General features: G+C 37.9%; 1 protein-coding gene across 1 annotated transcript in view; it reads right to left on the bottom strand.

Annotated features, from left to right (window-relative positions):
• Nucleotides 1-9,332: 9,332 nt before the first annotated feature.
• The window catches only part of KIF11 (kinesin family member 11), a 20,160-nt gene continuing 12,442 nt past the window's right edge, over nucleotides 9,333-17,050 (bottom strand). The window contains exons 9-18 of the mRNA XM_027909596.1: nucleotides 16,076-16,283; nucleotides 15,603-15,775; nucleotides 15,184-15,306; nucleotides 14,138-14,296; nucleotides 13,577-13,716; nucleotides 12,654-12,933; nucleotides 11,363-11,585; nucleotides 10,957-11,111; nucleotides 10,526-10,642; nucleotides 9,333-9,904 (exon numbers count right to left, since the gene is read on the bottom strand). Coding sequence (XP_027765397.1) covers nucleotides 9,782-9,904; nucleotides 10,526-10,642; nucleotides 10,957-11,111; nucleotides 11,363-11,585; nucleotides 12,654-12,933; nucleotides 13,577-13,716; nucleotides 14,138-14,296; nucleotides 15,184-15,306; nucleotides 15,603-15,775; nucleotides 16,076-16,283 — 1,701 coding nt within the window. The 3' untranslated portion in view covers nucleotides 9,333-9,781. The remainder of the gene's footprint in view (nucleotides 9,905-10,525; nucleotides 10,643-10,956; nucleotides 11,112-11,362; nucleotides 11,586-12,653; nucleotides 12,934-13,576; nucleotides 13,717-14,137; nucleotides 14,297-15,183; nucleotides 15,307-15,602; nucleotides 15,776-16,075; nucleotides 16,284-17,050) is intronic.

Raw genomic sequence — 17,050 nt, 5'->3', positions numbered from 1 at the left:
TAATTGCTGGTTTATCAGTCTCTCCTCAGACTTCTCAGTTTCTCCTGACTGACAAGCAAAATAAGCAGAGCTGTACACGCACACACAGAAAGGAGAGGATGGCAGCTGGTGAGGAAGGAAAGGAGGGCAGGGCTGGTGAGGCAGGGAGTGAGCCCTGGCTCTGTGGCTGCCACTCTTGTCTGGGCAGAGAGCCTCTCCCATAGGCTGCACCAGTTGCTCCAGTCCATGAGGGAGGGAAAACTGGCTCACAATTCTGATAGCATCATGAGTTGCTTTCATTTCTTGTTCTGTGTGTTTGGCTGCACAATATGTCATCTGATTTCATCTGTATTGCTTTGTCACTAAGGTTTCTTTCTTTCATCATTTAGGTCGACAATATCTCACTTCGGTCACACCTTTGCTTCCAAACTTCTCCTGCATTAGCTCAGATTGTGTGTAACTGCCTTAGTTGCTGCAGTAAAATGCACTCAGGCATGGTAATGAATAGACTGATGTGATTTATTTCTATTGTTGAGAAAGCTGTATAAGTTTGTCTACATTATATTGTTAAAATGCACGTGGTTAAAAGCAAGAAAACTGCCTGTTGGCTGAGGGCTTGCCTCACCTGAAAAGTAATGAGGATCAAATTCAGAGGCTTCATTTTCTCTTTGTTACCAGAAGCCCCAAAGTACAGAACATTTTCTTGGATTTTGAAGAATGTTTCAGATACTTTGTTTGCAGGAAAGAGAAGGTCAGACTGCACAATCTGACCATCACACGGTACTTTAACTCAAGCACCTCAATGTAATTGACTCAAGTTTCCTAAACTTTGTTATAGTTCATCATCTTGTATGACAGTATGGAAGGAAAGCTTACATTCAAGCAAAGTGTTAGGTGCAGCACTCATTTTCTTTTTTGTCTGGGTGCTACTGGGATGGAGAGCATGGACTGCCAGTGAGGGATGCAGCAGTGACTGCAGTAACACTGTGCTGCCAGATGGGAAGGAGAAGGCTGTAGTTCAGCAACTCTGGACTGGAAACTGGGGGCCTGGACACCTACCTTTGTCACAGTGTGCTGCTACTGGAGTTCTTGTCACCACATCCATGCCTCCTTGTGTCTGTTCACCTGCTCCCTGACCACTCTTTTAGACTGAGTTCATCTACGGGTATGATCTGCTTAGTGCCCTGTTCAGTGTACATTGATGGGGGGGACTCTTGGAATCTTCCATAATTTAAGCATTAATTATAATGCAAAAGCAGTGATCCAAATGTTCAAGGCAGGGTCTTGAAAGGAGCTATTAAAGGCCACTTTACTAACCCTGTTTCGCTAACAAGTTAAGATGCACCCATGCAAAACTATGATCAAGCTTTTTTTCTGTCAATCAGTTATTAAAATACCAAGCCTCAGTTTTTGCACTGCCAATTATTCTTGTGTCTACAGACTGGGGTGCACTTCTCATGATGCAGAATGTTCCCTAGAATAACAGGTTAAAATATACAGCCAACCTAAGACCAAAAGCAAAGAGCTGGTTCTGGACAACAGGTAAGATAACCACAGAATAACTAACATAGATAATCAGCAAATCATTCAAATTAATTGATTTGGCTCTGGCTGGCATCCCCCATTTCTGCCTGAAAGCTTCAGTGAAATCCAAATAAGTGGCAGTTATCTTACTGTCTCTTCCTGTTATCTGATTTTAATGACAGCAGAGGAGAGAGGGGAAATCGTCTTTGAACAGGCTCATGGCCTTTCATTTAAGGTAAATACAACCTCAAAATGGAAACTGCCTGAAGAGTGATTCTGTCTTGGCTTAGTCCTGAGCAGATTAAGTAATGTATTAAACCCAGACAATATCAGGTTCTTGCAATGGCCTCAGCACCTTCACTACAAATGCACACACAGAGAATCAGATTGTTGACAACAATCTTTATTACAACCTGAAGGTGCCTAACTGGACAGCATGAGGTAGCTGTGAAGAGTCAAAATTCAGCCAAGGTGTCTGTATTTTATGTTTCAATAAATGTCTTTAACATATATAAAAAAAAATCACAACAGGAAAATTTAAAGGGAGTGATGCTTATCCCAGATTCAGCTATGTGCTTGTAGCATCCAAGTTAAAATCACTACCTCCTTAGGTTCCCATGTGGTGGATGGAGAGAAACACACAGGGCACCTAGCAACAAATCATCCTGTGAGGTTCCTGTCTGTCCCTCACACTGGAGAGAGCAGGGTATGAAAAGGTTCTGATTTGGTACCTCCATGTAGGTGCCTGCACAAACACAAGATGGCTGAATTTGGACCACTGAAGAGGTGGTGAGGATTAAATGCCATCTTCTCTTGCACAGAAATACATATGGGTTTAAGACTGGGCCCCTCAGCAAACAAAATATAGTAGAAATAATTGCAGCTCCATGAATACAAGATCCAAACTGTGGTGGCATAGGAAGAGAAACATAAGCTGTCCCTTGACAGCAGCTTTTATTGACAGGCCAGGTAAGCAGCCCTCAAAGAAGGGCAGCATGAATTGCCAGCACCCATGTGTTTCCATCTTTCTTGCTGTCACTCGGAGGGAGTACTCACTTTTGGCTGGATTTCTGTGGCTGTTCACACAGCAGAAATGCCACAGAGATGAGGAATTTCTCTGTAATACTTGGGTCCTGGCAGTGCAAGATTTGTACTTCCCCTTAGAGCAAGAAGCAAAGAGCTCTGGGGTCAAATTATCAGGAGTGTCCACCCAAGAACTACAAAGCATCCAAAATACAGCGGGCACAAAATGTTTTCTAGCTCTTCTAGCTGCACCAGTAACAGCGCCACAGGGATATCAACCATTGATTCAAGTTACAAAGAATTTCAGTGGTTTTTGCTCTAGGCACTAAACCCATTTGCCATGTTATGAACTGAATATACCAGACATGCTGGGTCAGCATCTCTGTTGCAGCCCAGCAGCCTGACAGCTCTGGTAAACTGTACTTGTGATGTGCTGCTCACTTCCTCTGTATTCTCACATCTAGCTAACCCTTCTTTCCACAAGCCACAAAACTATCAAAGAACTAATCACAATTAGCTTTAATAATACAAAGATCCTCAAAAAAACCCTCACTTTCTCAAATATTCAGTCTCCCATAGTTTAGAACATCTTCCCAAAGTACTTCCTCTTTCCTTTCACTGCAGGTCCAAAACACCAAAGGAGTGATGACAAGTTACAAACCTGTAATGTTGTGGCAAATTAGAACTAGAAACCAAAGATTAATATTATATATATTGTGAGTATTCCGATAGAATCACATTTTCACTGTACAGTTCCCACATTGTCAAAGCTCAGGAATGTACTGTCACCAGGTTTCAAGATATTACTAAAGGTGCTTTTCCAAGGTGTGTAACATTTGCTGTATTCCTCCACATTTTCAACAGATTGTACCCTGATGGATAGATGGTATTCAGGGATGGAGAGACACATCATAAAACCAATACAATTTAAAAAGATTAAATATGTTACACGTATTCTCGTTTTTGTGAGGTTCAAAATAACTTCCTTAATAATTGCTCTTTTTAATTAGTAAAACTCCCTAGGTGTCAGATTTTATTGCAGATCTAACACATTTTTCAACATTGTCTGAATAATTTAATGACAAACATGAGAAATGACAGGACAAAACTCCATTGCATAATACATTTGTATTTAATGCTTTATTTTGTTTTGTTTTACTTGAATAGCTTTAAAAATATTTTGATCCTGGTTTATTTTAAAGAAAATAAACTGAAAGTGAGGCTTCAACCCAAACAGTTTCTCACAGCAGTAGGTGTTAACTGTGGAAAATAAAATGGAGGCTAAAAATGTTCAAGGACTATTAAATGTAATGGAAAGAACGCATCTATCACTTAAATGAATTCTTGCTGCTAAGGTAGTTTTATGTTTGCTATTCACAGGTACTAACATTTATGATAGCAACCTTTATAAAGTCAATTTAATTATCTTTATCTTTTTACAAATAATAAATTTAGTTGTCCTACAATGAAAATCAATTGTCAACATAAGCTATGGTTAACATCTAATAAAACAGCCCTCTGTAAATCCATGATTAATAAGATTGGCTTCTATATTAACTAACAGACATCATAAAATTTCCTTCCTTGCATTAATCTGTATATTCAAGGTTCATCCTGTTGGACTGAGTTTCCTAAAATAAACTGTTAGAGCAAATGAACCAAATTTTGGCGCCTATCATTATTGTATTATAACCACTTAAATATGTATCTATAGCTGAATGGTTTTGAAATTAATGTCATATTTTAATTAAGTAATAGAAAATGGTGGCTATAACAAATGATAAGCGATTCACGTCTTTGTTTCCTTTACCTTCTGAACATAATGACAATGTCGCTTAGGTTCTAGTTTGAGTGTTAGGGGAAACTAATTGAAATGTGAAAAACCAGTTTCCCCAAACAATCTATATATAACAGGGGTTACTTAATCTCTTCTGTGTCAAAAAACAAAACAAAACAAAACCAAATCATCAAAAAAGCCCAAAGAAAAAAACCTCCCACAACAAAAAAAATATGCAACCCCAACCTCCCCCTCCCCCCCCAAATTGTAATTTATTCACTTAGAAACACATTTAAAAGTTTTTACTTTCAAAGTGGGAGCAGTGGTGCTCAGTTTCAGCACGATTCACCAGAATACAGGGGATAGATATCTGTGCCATCTGTGCCACTGGAGATTTAAAAAGTTCCTCCTTCTGTGATACACACTCTGCCTAAGGACACTGCCATTATACAGTGGCCATTGCAGTCAGTGCCAGCTTCACTGGGTCTTTTACCAGCAGAATAATATCCTGCCTATTCTGAAAGATCCCAAAGTCATTTTAACAAAGTAGGGGAGGCAGGTATGCTTGGAGAACCTGTGAAAGAACATACAGAACGAGGGATGAAAAAAACTTCCAGGCAAACCCTTCCAAACACCTTGAAATCTTTTGGCCATGGAGACCAAACAAGGCCTTAAATTGTTCTTTTGTTTTTTTAAGCATCATTGTCAACTCAGTGTGTACTTTGGGAAATGGCGATTCTGATCTTTCACCTTACTACTCTACTATAAATCAGGTGACTGTAGCAGACTTAGAAAGACTGGACTTGCACAGTGGGGAAATCAGTTCTCAGAGAAACAGCATTCAATATTATTACTTTAATGGATGAGGAGGAAGGGAATTGTCTTACCATGTATTTATTTTGTTTTAAAAATGGTAAAAGAGCAGATACTCTTTTGTGCTGATTGTTATTTTTCACTTTCAACAACTTTGTTAATTAGGAAAAAAAAATCTTTTTTTTTTAAATTAGCCTCCGCCAATGAAAATACAATTCTTTATCACAAGAAAAAAAAGTCTTCACAGAGTAGCTTTAGTGCTCTGGAAATCGTCAGAATAAAATTATAATAAAAACTACATGTATGTCAACAAGAACTGGAAAGCTCTGAAGGAATCTAATGTACTGTTATGTGATATTTTTGCTTATTTCATCCCTTTACTTAATAATTTTTAATAAAGGAAATGCCCTAGGCAAGTTCAAAGTTTTAGTCATTGTACCTCATTCTTTGAATTACAATGTTTAAGTTAGGAATAGAGCAAGAGTCACAAAAGCATTCTGGTATAAAATAAAAAAGCAAAACCACGACATTAAGGTAGTCAAGGGAACATTTATATATGTTTATTATTTTGGAGAAAAAGAAAGCAATCCAGTTAAGCTCCATTATTTTACAAAATTTAACTTTGCGTCACCTGAAAACTGAATTGTTTCAAAGTTTTAGAAAGTTGGAAATATGGAACAGTTTTCAGACCTCATCTAAAAAATGGCAGCCTGTTTCTAACTTCTTCCCTGATGAGGGACTGATAGACCAAGCATTTGCTCCTTTTTATCTGTCTGAAGAGCACTTGTGCAGCTGTAAGGTGTGCACTCCTTTTGTTAGATAGACCCCTGTCTAGCGAGCCAAAGATGATTTGAGAAGTATTGTGAATGCAGGGATTTAAACATTCCCTTTGCTGCAGTCACTACACTTTTAACATTTTCAAGACTGAGCTGTGTAGCAATGCTGCTGTAGATGGAGTTTGTGTTCAACCTATAAGAACAGCCTACTTTGCTAGGTGGTCTACATCTCACCTATGTCACTTAAACCATGTCACTTAAAGCCTACTAATGCAAGGCCCGGCATGATTTAGTGCTATTTTACTTCATAAAGTAACCGCATGGGTGGGCGTACAGTTTAAAGAACATTGCCCTCTGTCATGAAAAGTAGTTAGCAACAGGGAGAGAAAAAAAATAGTAGTCAAGTGGATGTAAACACTTGTTTAAAATGTATAACTTCTAATATACATAGTTAGTAAGTATGTTTATTTTCCTGGTTTTAATGCTCTCAAACTTCAAAACTCTTCCTTTTTTCCCCTCTAATCTCCTTTTCATGGAAAAGGAACGTTAAACTTTATTTTTTCAGCTCTTTTTAGCTTTATTTTTTCTTTTATCACTCCAAAGAGTTAAAGGCTTCCTCTTGTTTCCTCTGCCCATTTAACAGCTAATTGCAATGGTGACTGACACCTAACAGGAAAAAGAAAAGCAGTCTAGCAACTATGCACCTTCTCCTCACCCCTCTGTAGCCTCATGCAATTGTTTGATACCCAAAATAAAAGGCAGCCATCAATAGCAGCCAGCCAGCTTAGTCTTCCTCTCTCTTCAAATAAACATTGCAGCCCCCAACAACTCTGATGCAGCAAGTGCCCCAGCTCCCCATTTTCCAGGAGGAAGCAGGAAGTTTCCTTTCTTTCATTTCCTCCTGAGTGCTCATTTTTTCACATGAGAAGCAAGCTGGTGACTTTAATTATCTGTGCTTCTTGTGGTCCTCCTATTGCTCTCTCCACATTTCTCCCTTTACATACACTTAAACATATTTTTTCCTTATTTCATTTCCTCACATTGCATTCATTCTATGTAAGTTTTTGCTTAAATCAAGAGCTGTCTCACTTGGCACTAATTTAGAATCCAAAAAAACACTCATCAGGTTATTCAGAACATGGCCATATGCTATAGCCGCAGTCACTACAACTCTCCCTCGTGCTCAGCTGGATTAAGTCAGTCAGGAATTAGACCTTGTTTATTATTCAGTGGAAATCACTTCATACTGTTCTTGTAAAGGATGCCTTATACGAGGATAAAATCAAACCCACCACATACACTAACCTGGACTGTGCCACTTTCCCTCTCTGGATTAGACTACAATTCCACTGACTGCATATAGGAAACAGTTTTTGCTTTATTTTTCCTACACTCCTTTTCTATCATATATTGTACAACAGACCAAAACGAGTAGGCATTGCTTTCTGCTTTGAGCAATGCCCACATGGGGGGGAACCCAGAAACCAGGCCGGGACAAGAATTTAGTTACCAAGAATGTCTACTGGCCCTGCAGCAAAGCTCAAGACATACACTGGATCCTCTTTTTCACAAGCACAGCTCTTTATAAGACCCCTTACCAAAGCTTGAATATGGAATTCTCCATGTGGAAGTGTAAATTTGATATTATTTTTTGAAACATGTTCTTCAACAGATGCTTCACAGAAAGCTTAGAAAAATCCTTATTTCCAAGTCCTGGTTAGCAGGCAGTACCTGAGCTTGGACCAACCTTTAGTGTTAGGGCCATCTAGTGGGAGAGGAGGCACGGACAGAGAGGCTGGGACACGTTCTGCATACGGATTTTTCATCCGACTTGGCTTTCTGGTGTGACCTCTGGATACCTAGGCCAATGAAACAATGATCGACAGATCATTGCCAGTATTGCAAACAAAAAACAACACGACTCTGAGGGCTGCTTTAGAAAAACAGAAAGTAGGCAAGCAGCCCCCAAAATTCTATAGCTGTTAAGGAGAAGAGCTTGTGCCTGTACCACGGGGAACCAAACACCCACCATAGAGGAGACAGTTTCAAAGAGGATAAAGACAGGAAACACAAAATCTGTCATGATTTTGGGGAAGCAAACCTCCTTGGGTACTGGCTATTCCAGTTTGCTCACAACCAATCCTGTGAACTCCAGAGGGACAGCATAGCAAGAAGAAAGACTTGCATGAGCCTCTCCCCTCTGGTTTAGGCCATTCCATACAGCTGTAGGATCAACACTTCAGACTGAATTTTAGTTAATAAATGACTTACAGGCCCATGGTGCAGGAAAATGTATCCTAGGCCCCAGAGAATTAAGCCCATGAAATTTTTGTGCCAGAATTTGACAATACACCAAGTATGCTCTGAAAGAGACAATCCCTCAGCCTCCAGCGTTTCAAGCCCCTTACAGCAAGCAACTTTGTTATTCAAGTACTAAGACGATATAACACTCCTCCCCATCAAACCTTAAAAGAAAACCATATTTGTGTTTCTTACGCATTTGAAAGGGAATTAATGTTTTTCCACCTATTGGGCTGTCAGAAAGCAATTAGCTTTGCCCACAGCAGCAAAAGAGAGGATAAATTAAGAGGCGAGATAGGTGTTTCAGGGAAACACAAGTGATTAACGGTCTCTTTCATGCTAGAGTTCAGAGAATCAGCGGAAGGATATACTTGAAATCATGTCTCCCTCTAGCACTAGGACTGCAGTGTGCTGTCCAAATGGTGTCCAACGTATACTTTCTCACCGACAAATAAATACATGGACCATCTATTTGAAGAAACTTAAGCCTGCAATCAAGCCTGCAAGCTGGATATAGAAAAGCGAACAATCTCTTAACTCATGTTTGGACCATTACCTAAGAATAGTGCTTCAATGTAAATAATAGTTGCCTTCAAGCATCTCTCCCTATTCCCATCATAATCCTATTCATCTACTTCTTTGTAGTTTGAAGTTTTCTTCAAATTTCCATGTAAGGAGCATGAAAAGAGCAGCTGGTCAAACTGCTGCTGTCAATTAGTGGAATGCCTTGTTATTATACAACACAGAAGCTGCATTTGTAACCAAGCTTGTATGTTTTAATGTTCAGTATCTAGATCTCAAAAGAAAAGCTGCCAGACTATGATACACAAGCTCTGGTTGACATTGTACCCCCCAGCCAACACCTCAAAGCTGCAGGTTAAGAGAAAGACAAGAACAGTGGGGTTCAAACAAACAAACCAACCCCCCCAGACTCAGCAGTGAGATTAGCTTTCACAGAGTGAAGAGGTACTGAAATAAAGCTACTGTCTATTACGAAACAAGGGAGAGAACTACCCTTTTCTAACAGCACAAGATTTAAGACAGAGTTGCTAATGTTTTAGTTAAATATATTATATTATTCTTATATTATGGCAATATAAGAAAGTCAGGTAAGTTTGTTTCACTGAGGTGTTTATACATTTGTTTTCCATATATCAAAATTTATTTGAAGTATCAAACTTAAAAGAGAGCAACTGGATTAAAAAGCAGGTACAAAACTAGAACCCTTATTTACAGGTAATTAATCTATAAAATGGTAGCTGATAACGCTGACAAAGCATATTTCAATATCTCTTTCTGGTGTTTTAAATCTGAGAAACAGAAAATGATATCTTACTTAACAACACAGAAGTATATTTAAACATAACAGCACCATAATGCAGGGTTTTTTTCCCTTAATACTTTGCAAGCTACCAGCACAGCATATAAAAATGGGACAAAGGCACGACATCAAGCAGGCCAATCTTTTGATTCGATTTTGCATCAATACATCACAACAAAGAGAGACCAAGAATAACCAAGAACATTATGGCTCAGTAAGACAATGAGATAGAAATTTTTAAAAACAGGGATCTACAATAGATATCTCTTAGTTCAGCAGTCTTAAAGGATGTTTGGATTCATGAAGAAGCTCTTCTGTTGTGTCCTCCATTTTGTTCTCCACAGTAACTGCAGATTTGTTCTCTTTACCCTTTTTGCGACGACTTCTCTGCTGGGATTTAAAAAGAATACCCAGTGTTAAGAGAAATATGAAGAAGACTTGTTGCTCATGTACAGTGCAGTACATAGTGTTCTGAGAAAAAAGAATTGGTAGAATTCCTGAAAAAGGTTCCTAATATATTGCATTTACTAAAGAGATTTATTGCAGAGACACAGAAGCTCAGCAGCTGCTTTTAAAGGATCCGCAGCAAGAAAACCCCAGCAAGCCAAGCCCTAGACAAATATACCAAGGAGTTTACACTGATACATTGGTAGAGCAAAAGGGTCAGAAGCAAGTAAAAACCAAAAAACCCTCCACATAATTTCAACCTTTCCATCAATACAAGTGTTCGTCTAGCAAGTTACGACAACTTTTTCATGCAGGATTATTTGATGAATTTTCAACTGTTTGTCCAGCTTGTCAGAAATTTGCATTATTTTATCCAGTATTAACTGTCATCAGAATTTGCTGTGACTTTAGCTCAAGTTTAAATCCTGTAGAATACACTTTGCTAAAGAAGCTGTTAGACTACACTAAGTTACAAGAAGTGACTTGAAACTACAGCATTATTATGGAAATTAATTTTTCTTCATTCTTAAATGAACAGCTGTTTCAAATATCTGTGGAATTTACCTGGAAAAAAGGAATGCCACCATTTGTGTGGCAGTATACATTTGTATCCACTAAGCTTTTGTCGCTAGCAAGGCTTTCATTGGGTTCTTGCAACACTCCCTCCTCTTCCAACAGGTCCTAAAACAGAAGTTTTTCAGAAAAGCGTATTTGATGTCTGAATTTCTTTATGTACTAAGCATAATCAGATCTATAAAAGACATAGAATTTCCATTTTTGAAAAACAGAAATAAAAAGTAAATTATTAATATTATTGCTTGTTTTTCAATACGAGAATGTTTTTATTGAAAGCTCAGCATACTTGACTCCAAGTACACTGTAAAACAAAGGCTGCAACAGCTCCGGGATTCTTGTCAACTCTCCACAACAGCATTAAAACCTCAGAAGATGTGAACTCCTCATTCAAGAGTCTCATTTGCTGTTCATATACATACCTGACCTGCATTATCCTCCACCTCCTCTGTCATGCTGCTTAGCAGAGCATCAAGCTTACATTGCTTTTGCCTTAATTGCTCCAGCAGAAGTTCCCGTGGCTCTGTTCTCACGAGTGTGACTGGATAGGAGTAGTCTCTTCTCTGTGGAGTTGTCCCTTTAATGAAGATTGTCTTTCATCAGCATACACTATTAAATGCTTTCAGCATTTGCTTTAATTTCATATCCCCAATTTTACATTAACTCAGTACAGAAATCACGCTTTGTTCAGTCACCATTCTTTGCAAACATTTTAAGAAAAGGTGTAAGGCTGCCAGTTATATTATGTCCCCATTAACATTCACTTACAGATTCTGGAACTCAAATTGCTTTCTGCAAGACCTTCTGTCCCTGACCTACTTTAAATACCTGTTGGAATATCCACTTTCAGATCCTCTTGCAGGAAACCATTAACCTGAGTTAGTCCATGCTGTACTTCGTTGCTAAGTGCCAGCTTCTGCTCCAGAAGTATCTCTTTATCCACCTTTATCTGATCAAGAAAGCCATTGAGTAACTTCCCCTCAGCAGCCACTTGTCTACTACTACGGTCAGCAATTTCAGCTATTGTTTTATCACAGTGTTCTTCACTTTTCTGAAAATGAAACAAAAAAACAACCCAGCTAAAAACACCAAGTTAACAGGAAAGGTGAGATTATGGCCTCTTTTCTAAGATGCGGTGCATGATTAGTGACATGATCTGAAACGAAACAACTGAGACCTCAAATTGAGAAGTTTCAGTGCCAGTTTTACACTCATTTTGAGAGTTATCTTCACAAGAGAGTCAGTTTCTTAGAAAGTATGATCATTTTAGAAAGCTACTCATAAAGATGATGCCATCTAATTCTGATCATGCTTATGTGCACAACCCTGAAGGATTAGGATATTCAATTGGAAGTGAGCACCCTATAAGCACTAGAAGCCTTATGCATTTGATTGGAGGAAGAGGATAATATGCATTTTTAGCCATTCCCATTGAAATGAAACTTCTGAAGTGTTTAGCAGGTACAACAGATACAACAGAAGTGTCTTCAGACTGCAAATGTTTTTAACAGTTAAGAGTTAAGGACTCAGTGATCCTCATGGGACCTTTCCCACTCAGAATATTCTGTGTGATTCTGTGCAAAGAGTTTCCAGTTAAGCTTTTCTTTCTGAAAGTAAGCAAAATCCTGGATTTGCCTATTTCATTACCTATTACTACAATAAAACAGGAAGGGTGGGAAGTAAAGTTTGTGATAGAAATGAATAAAACCAAAGAAATTCCCAGATAAGAGGCCAGAACTTGTAGATACCAAAAAGGAATACTTTCTCCCATGTTAATTCAATCTGACCAACAGTCATTTGCATCCTCCAGAATACAGCCTGTGAAGATCTCCCAGAGATGTTACTTAAGATAAAGCTTTAGAATTGGAGATTATATACTACCAAGATGATGAAAATGCAAGTTCGTTGCATGGCATTAATCATGACACCATTTTTGGAGGTTATTTGCACCTTTCTATATTTCCTCTCATTGCATCTAAGCTCAGTAACACGAGTCTGCTGTGAAAGAGAAAGCCAGAATTTTCTTCTGACTGTAACTGAGAACTTCTTTCCCCCCTACAAATTCCACAGTAAAACTTGTTTCATAATGCTGCATTATTTTACAAATTACTGTAAGTACCTTTTGTAAACACTGAAACTGCTGTTTCTCATCACTGAAGGACAATAGCTGCTGATCAGTAAAGCTGACCATCTGAGCAGTTGTAAATTCACACCAGTTTTTGGTGTCCTGAGACATATCCTTGAGATTGTTGAGAAGATGTTGACAGTGCTCACTGGATTCTTCCAGCATCATCTTGTTTTCAGCATTTATGCCCCTGAGCTCTTGAGAGAAATTATCCAGAGATGCAGTACATTTGTCGTGATTGGAATTTGTACTGCTGACTAGGTCTGTAGTTTTCCTGCAACAACATATTTGTAAGAGTTCAGAAATTTTGAAAGGTGGATTTTATCACAATCTACATTTAGAAATACTTGAGACTGGAACCAGTGAAATAGTACAATTCTATCAAAGCAGCTAATTATAAACTTGTTGCTCTTTTAGTAAATTTATAAACTGCAGTAGGATCAGTAGGTTTGTTAAAAACCAAACAAAAACCTCACCAAATAAAAAAAACCCAAGCTAGAACCAAAAAAACCCAACCACAAACTAAAAACAGCAGCTGGCAAGACCTTAGAGTTGTTCAGTCTACAACTGAATGAAGCATGCTGCAATAGATACATTATTATACTTCAAGCCTTTATGATATGAAGATCTGAAGTCCAGACACTGAGGGACATTCATCCCCAAATGACAGTCTCTTATCTGCAACATGCTCAGGAGAGAAGTTTGAGGAAAAGCATTGCAGAGCTAGTTTACTCTAAGGAAAGATGATCCCAGAGAAAACTGATCTACAGCCTGTGGTAGAACTCAGCTCTAACACACAGACCTTGTTCAAGAGACTTTATAAGCACATAAATTATGAAGAGCATCTAATTCTGAAGTTCTCTTCATGTACAGTTTTATCTTGCATCAGTGTACAGCAAAAATAATCTGCTTCTTACAGGTGAACGTTTTCTTGCATAGCAGTGATGGTGGTCTTCAAGCTTCCATTTCTCCTGAGGACTTTAGTTAAGTTCTCCTGAGTCTCCTGAGCAAACACGTCAAGCTGGCTTTGCAGCGAGGACATGAACTCGGCTGTTCTCTAGTAAGAAAAATGCCATAAATTTTACTGTTATTCTGCACTTCTTAACATTCTTAAAGGGTACTTGAATGCCTGTATTAAAAGTGCAGCAGATAAAAGTTTTGCAGTTCTAAAGCAGAAGGTACAATTTTTGTGTAGCCAAGATAAAGACACTTTGCTTTTGGAGATGTATGTAAACACATATACCAGACAGGCTCACAGCAAGGGGAAGTCTTTTTTGTTACCTTCCTACATAAACTACTTAAAGCAGCCTAACAAAACCTGAAAAGAATAAGTTTCTGTCAGAAAAGATCAAGTTATTGTCCTAATATAAGTATAATGGTTTGCTACCATTATACTTATATTGGTACGATTGCTACCAAGAGTTTAAATCAAAGCAAGCAAACACATGGTGTTAGGATTTCTTCTTTCCTAAGGATACCTTTGCATGTGCCAACCTCGTCATTTCCAGTTCTTCTTTTAAGTTATCACAATTATGCTGAAGCTCAGCAAATCCACTGTCCACTTCTTCACGTATTTTTTTCAGAGTGAGAGAAAGACCTCCAAAGAAGGTATCCATTTCCCTTTTATGGTCCTCCATCTTGAAAAAAAAATTTACAGTTAGATATTTACTTTTATTTAAGAAATGAATATTTTTCCCCAGCATAACTCATATAGAAACAAACTAACCCAAGCAATGTCAAAAGTAATTAATAACTTATTGCACATAAAAGGCAGAAAATAACACTTAGAGCAATCTGAAGTTTGAGACTGGAACTTGGTGTGGCCTGTTCCAAACACAAAATCTGGCATGCAAGGCTGACGAAACAGAAAAGCAGATAAGGTACAGGAAGAGCTGGTAAGCCATGGACTACTTGCTGCCTAAGTCTGAAAACCAATAAAAAGCCTTTAGACAAGGGGAGATGATTTTACATGAGCTGTCATTGACAGAAGAGGAAAGTTTTTCAGTCAGAATAAGGAGTCACCAGAAACAAAGACTTGGTTTTTTACAAAATGGAAAAAAATAAATGAAAGAGTAAAGCTGTAAAGGACTTTAATAAGTGCAGCATTGTTTGCACTTATGGTTGTTAACAAGATAAAGCATCACATTCCTCAGGAATCAAAGTGACTAAAGAAAAAGTTTGGTATGACAGCAATAAAAAAAATAGGAGTGATAAGACTTGTCTAAGTTGATTTCTTTTTATTATGCATATTATAAAATATTTGTTACATGTAGATTTAAGCATCCATGTTTCACCATTCAACTGAGGCATTTAGTTATGCCAATATAGGTAACAAGCAAGTTTACCACACTCAGAAGTGGAAAAGGAAGGCTGAAAGGAAGAGTTAAAAGGCAGAACTCATAGGATAAAGGCGAAAAGGACAGACCAAAAGCAGAAACACTCTGACACACTGCAGAAAAACAAAGAACATGTTATCTGTAAATTCAATAAAATAGAAGAACACAAGTGAAGTTATGTGCGTTACCTGGTCAGCCACAGCAGAGTATTTCTTCACGTTACTCTGAAACCGACAGTTTAACCCCAAAACAAATTCTACCACCGGTGACAAGCTATTTAACGCTCTTCCTAGACCGGTTTCATGTTTCTCCTAGGAACAGCAGTAGAAAAAAATTAAAACATAATATGGCTATTCCTTCATCTACATTTGCAAGAAGCTATCTATATACATATCCATGCACTGTTATGATAGTATTTGCTATATAGTACATTACAGCTTGTGACAGTGACATGGGAGAGGAAGTAGGGAGGGACAATCATGGTCAGGTGCTGCAGCAGATTAAGGTAAAGGGCATCAGAAAAACTAAATAATATTTACAGAACCCCCTTTCGATCAAGAATAGTTTCATATATTTAAGTAGCATAAGAGTATGTAAGTGTACTAACAATTAATCTCAGCAGCTCAGCTTTACAATCCAATGATAGATTCTCATGCTGTGTTATTTTCTCAGACACGTGAGAAATTTCTGTAGACACCAATTCTTTAACAGAGGCACAAGCTGCTGACATAACCGACGCAAGAATATCAGCTGTGGAAGAACTGGTAGATAAGAGGTCACCTATGAAAGAAATCAAGAAGAGTTACAAATTTTTTAAGAGTTCCCCTGTAAGACAGGAACTTTTTTTACTGCTCATCACCTGTCTCTTTACAGCACAGGAAGGCTGTTGATCATCCAAGATACATTATTAACTGTGCAACTGTAATCATTACATTGCTTAAAATAAAGCCTCTTCCACTTTCCTAAAACAGATCCATTTTAGGAAGCAGTCTATTGCAAAAATTCAGGATGACTACTGATACAGGTACTACACTTACCTATAAAATTTACCTATCTTACTGATACAGGTATTACACTTACCTATAAAATTTGTGTAAGATGTCAACATCTGTTGCTGCTTCAAACTGTTTTCACTAAGTGAATCCTGTATTTTGTTGAACAAAGCATTCATTTGTACAGCAAATGTATTTTGGACAACAGCATTGTGCTGTTCAACAGCTTCCTTACGGTCCAGTTTCGCATGAAGCCCAGATACATCTTTTGTAGTTTCTTCAACTGTACTAAGTAACTATAAATTTTAAAGTTATTTTAGTCAGTGTTTAAACAAGAAGTCAAGCACATATTATATAAGGAAGATCAACAATAGTTCTGAGCTAGAGAAGTTCTCTCTCTAGAAAGATATTTCCCCTTACATTATCAAATTACAACTGTTCTGAATCTTGGTGTTAGGTCATTAATGGTCTTAGAACATGGGAAAAAGTTACTTAGTAGAGACCATTTGTTCTGGATTTCAAGACAAAGCATTAATAAATTACATCCTCAGTATTTAGGAAATTAAGGTACCATTTATCTCAGAACAGTAACTGAAAAATTCCCGACCATTTCAACTTTTTCTGAACAATTTGACAATAACTATATTCTTTAATACAGTATCAAGCAAGCAGTTTCTGGTACTACTTCCGAAATAATCTAGAATTCATAAAAATAGCAGTCTTAGTTTTGTAGTCAGCATAAATTATTTCCCTACCCATTTGTCTCACACAAACATTCCACAACCCACGTGCAAAAACCAGGCATTCCCTTTCAATCTTACAGGAATCCAAATAGAAAAAATTGTCATGTTGTCTAAAGATACAAATTTCATCACTTTGCAGTTTCAATAGCAGGAGTCTGTCTCCCTACACCAAGTCTGTTTCGATAATTATGACCGATCAAAGCCATATCCTAAAATATAGAGGTGACAGGGCAATGTTATTCAAACTCTTTGCTATTTTTCTGCTCCAGTTCAAAGAATGACTTGGAAGGGACCTTAAAGTTCATTTAGTTCCAAGCCTC

The sequence above is a fragment of the Empidonax traillii genome, unplaced genomic scaffold (genome assembly GCF_003031625.1).
Source record: "Empidonax traillii isolate 1590-97213 ecotype Southwest subspecies unplaced genomic scaffold, ASM303162v1 scaffold27:size3997909, whole genome shotgun sequence".
Taxonomy (NCBI): Eukaryota; Metazoa; Chordata; class Aves; order Passeriformes; family Tyrannidae; genus Empidonax; species Empidonax traillii.
Note: the sequence above shows the minus strand (reverse complement) of the source record. Positions and strands in the feature narration are given on the sequence as shown.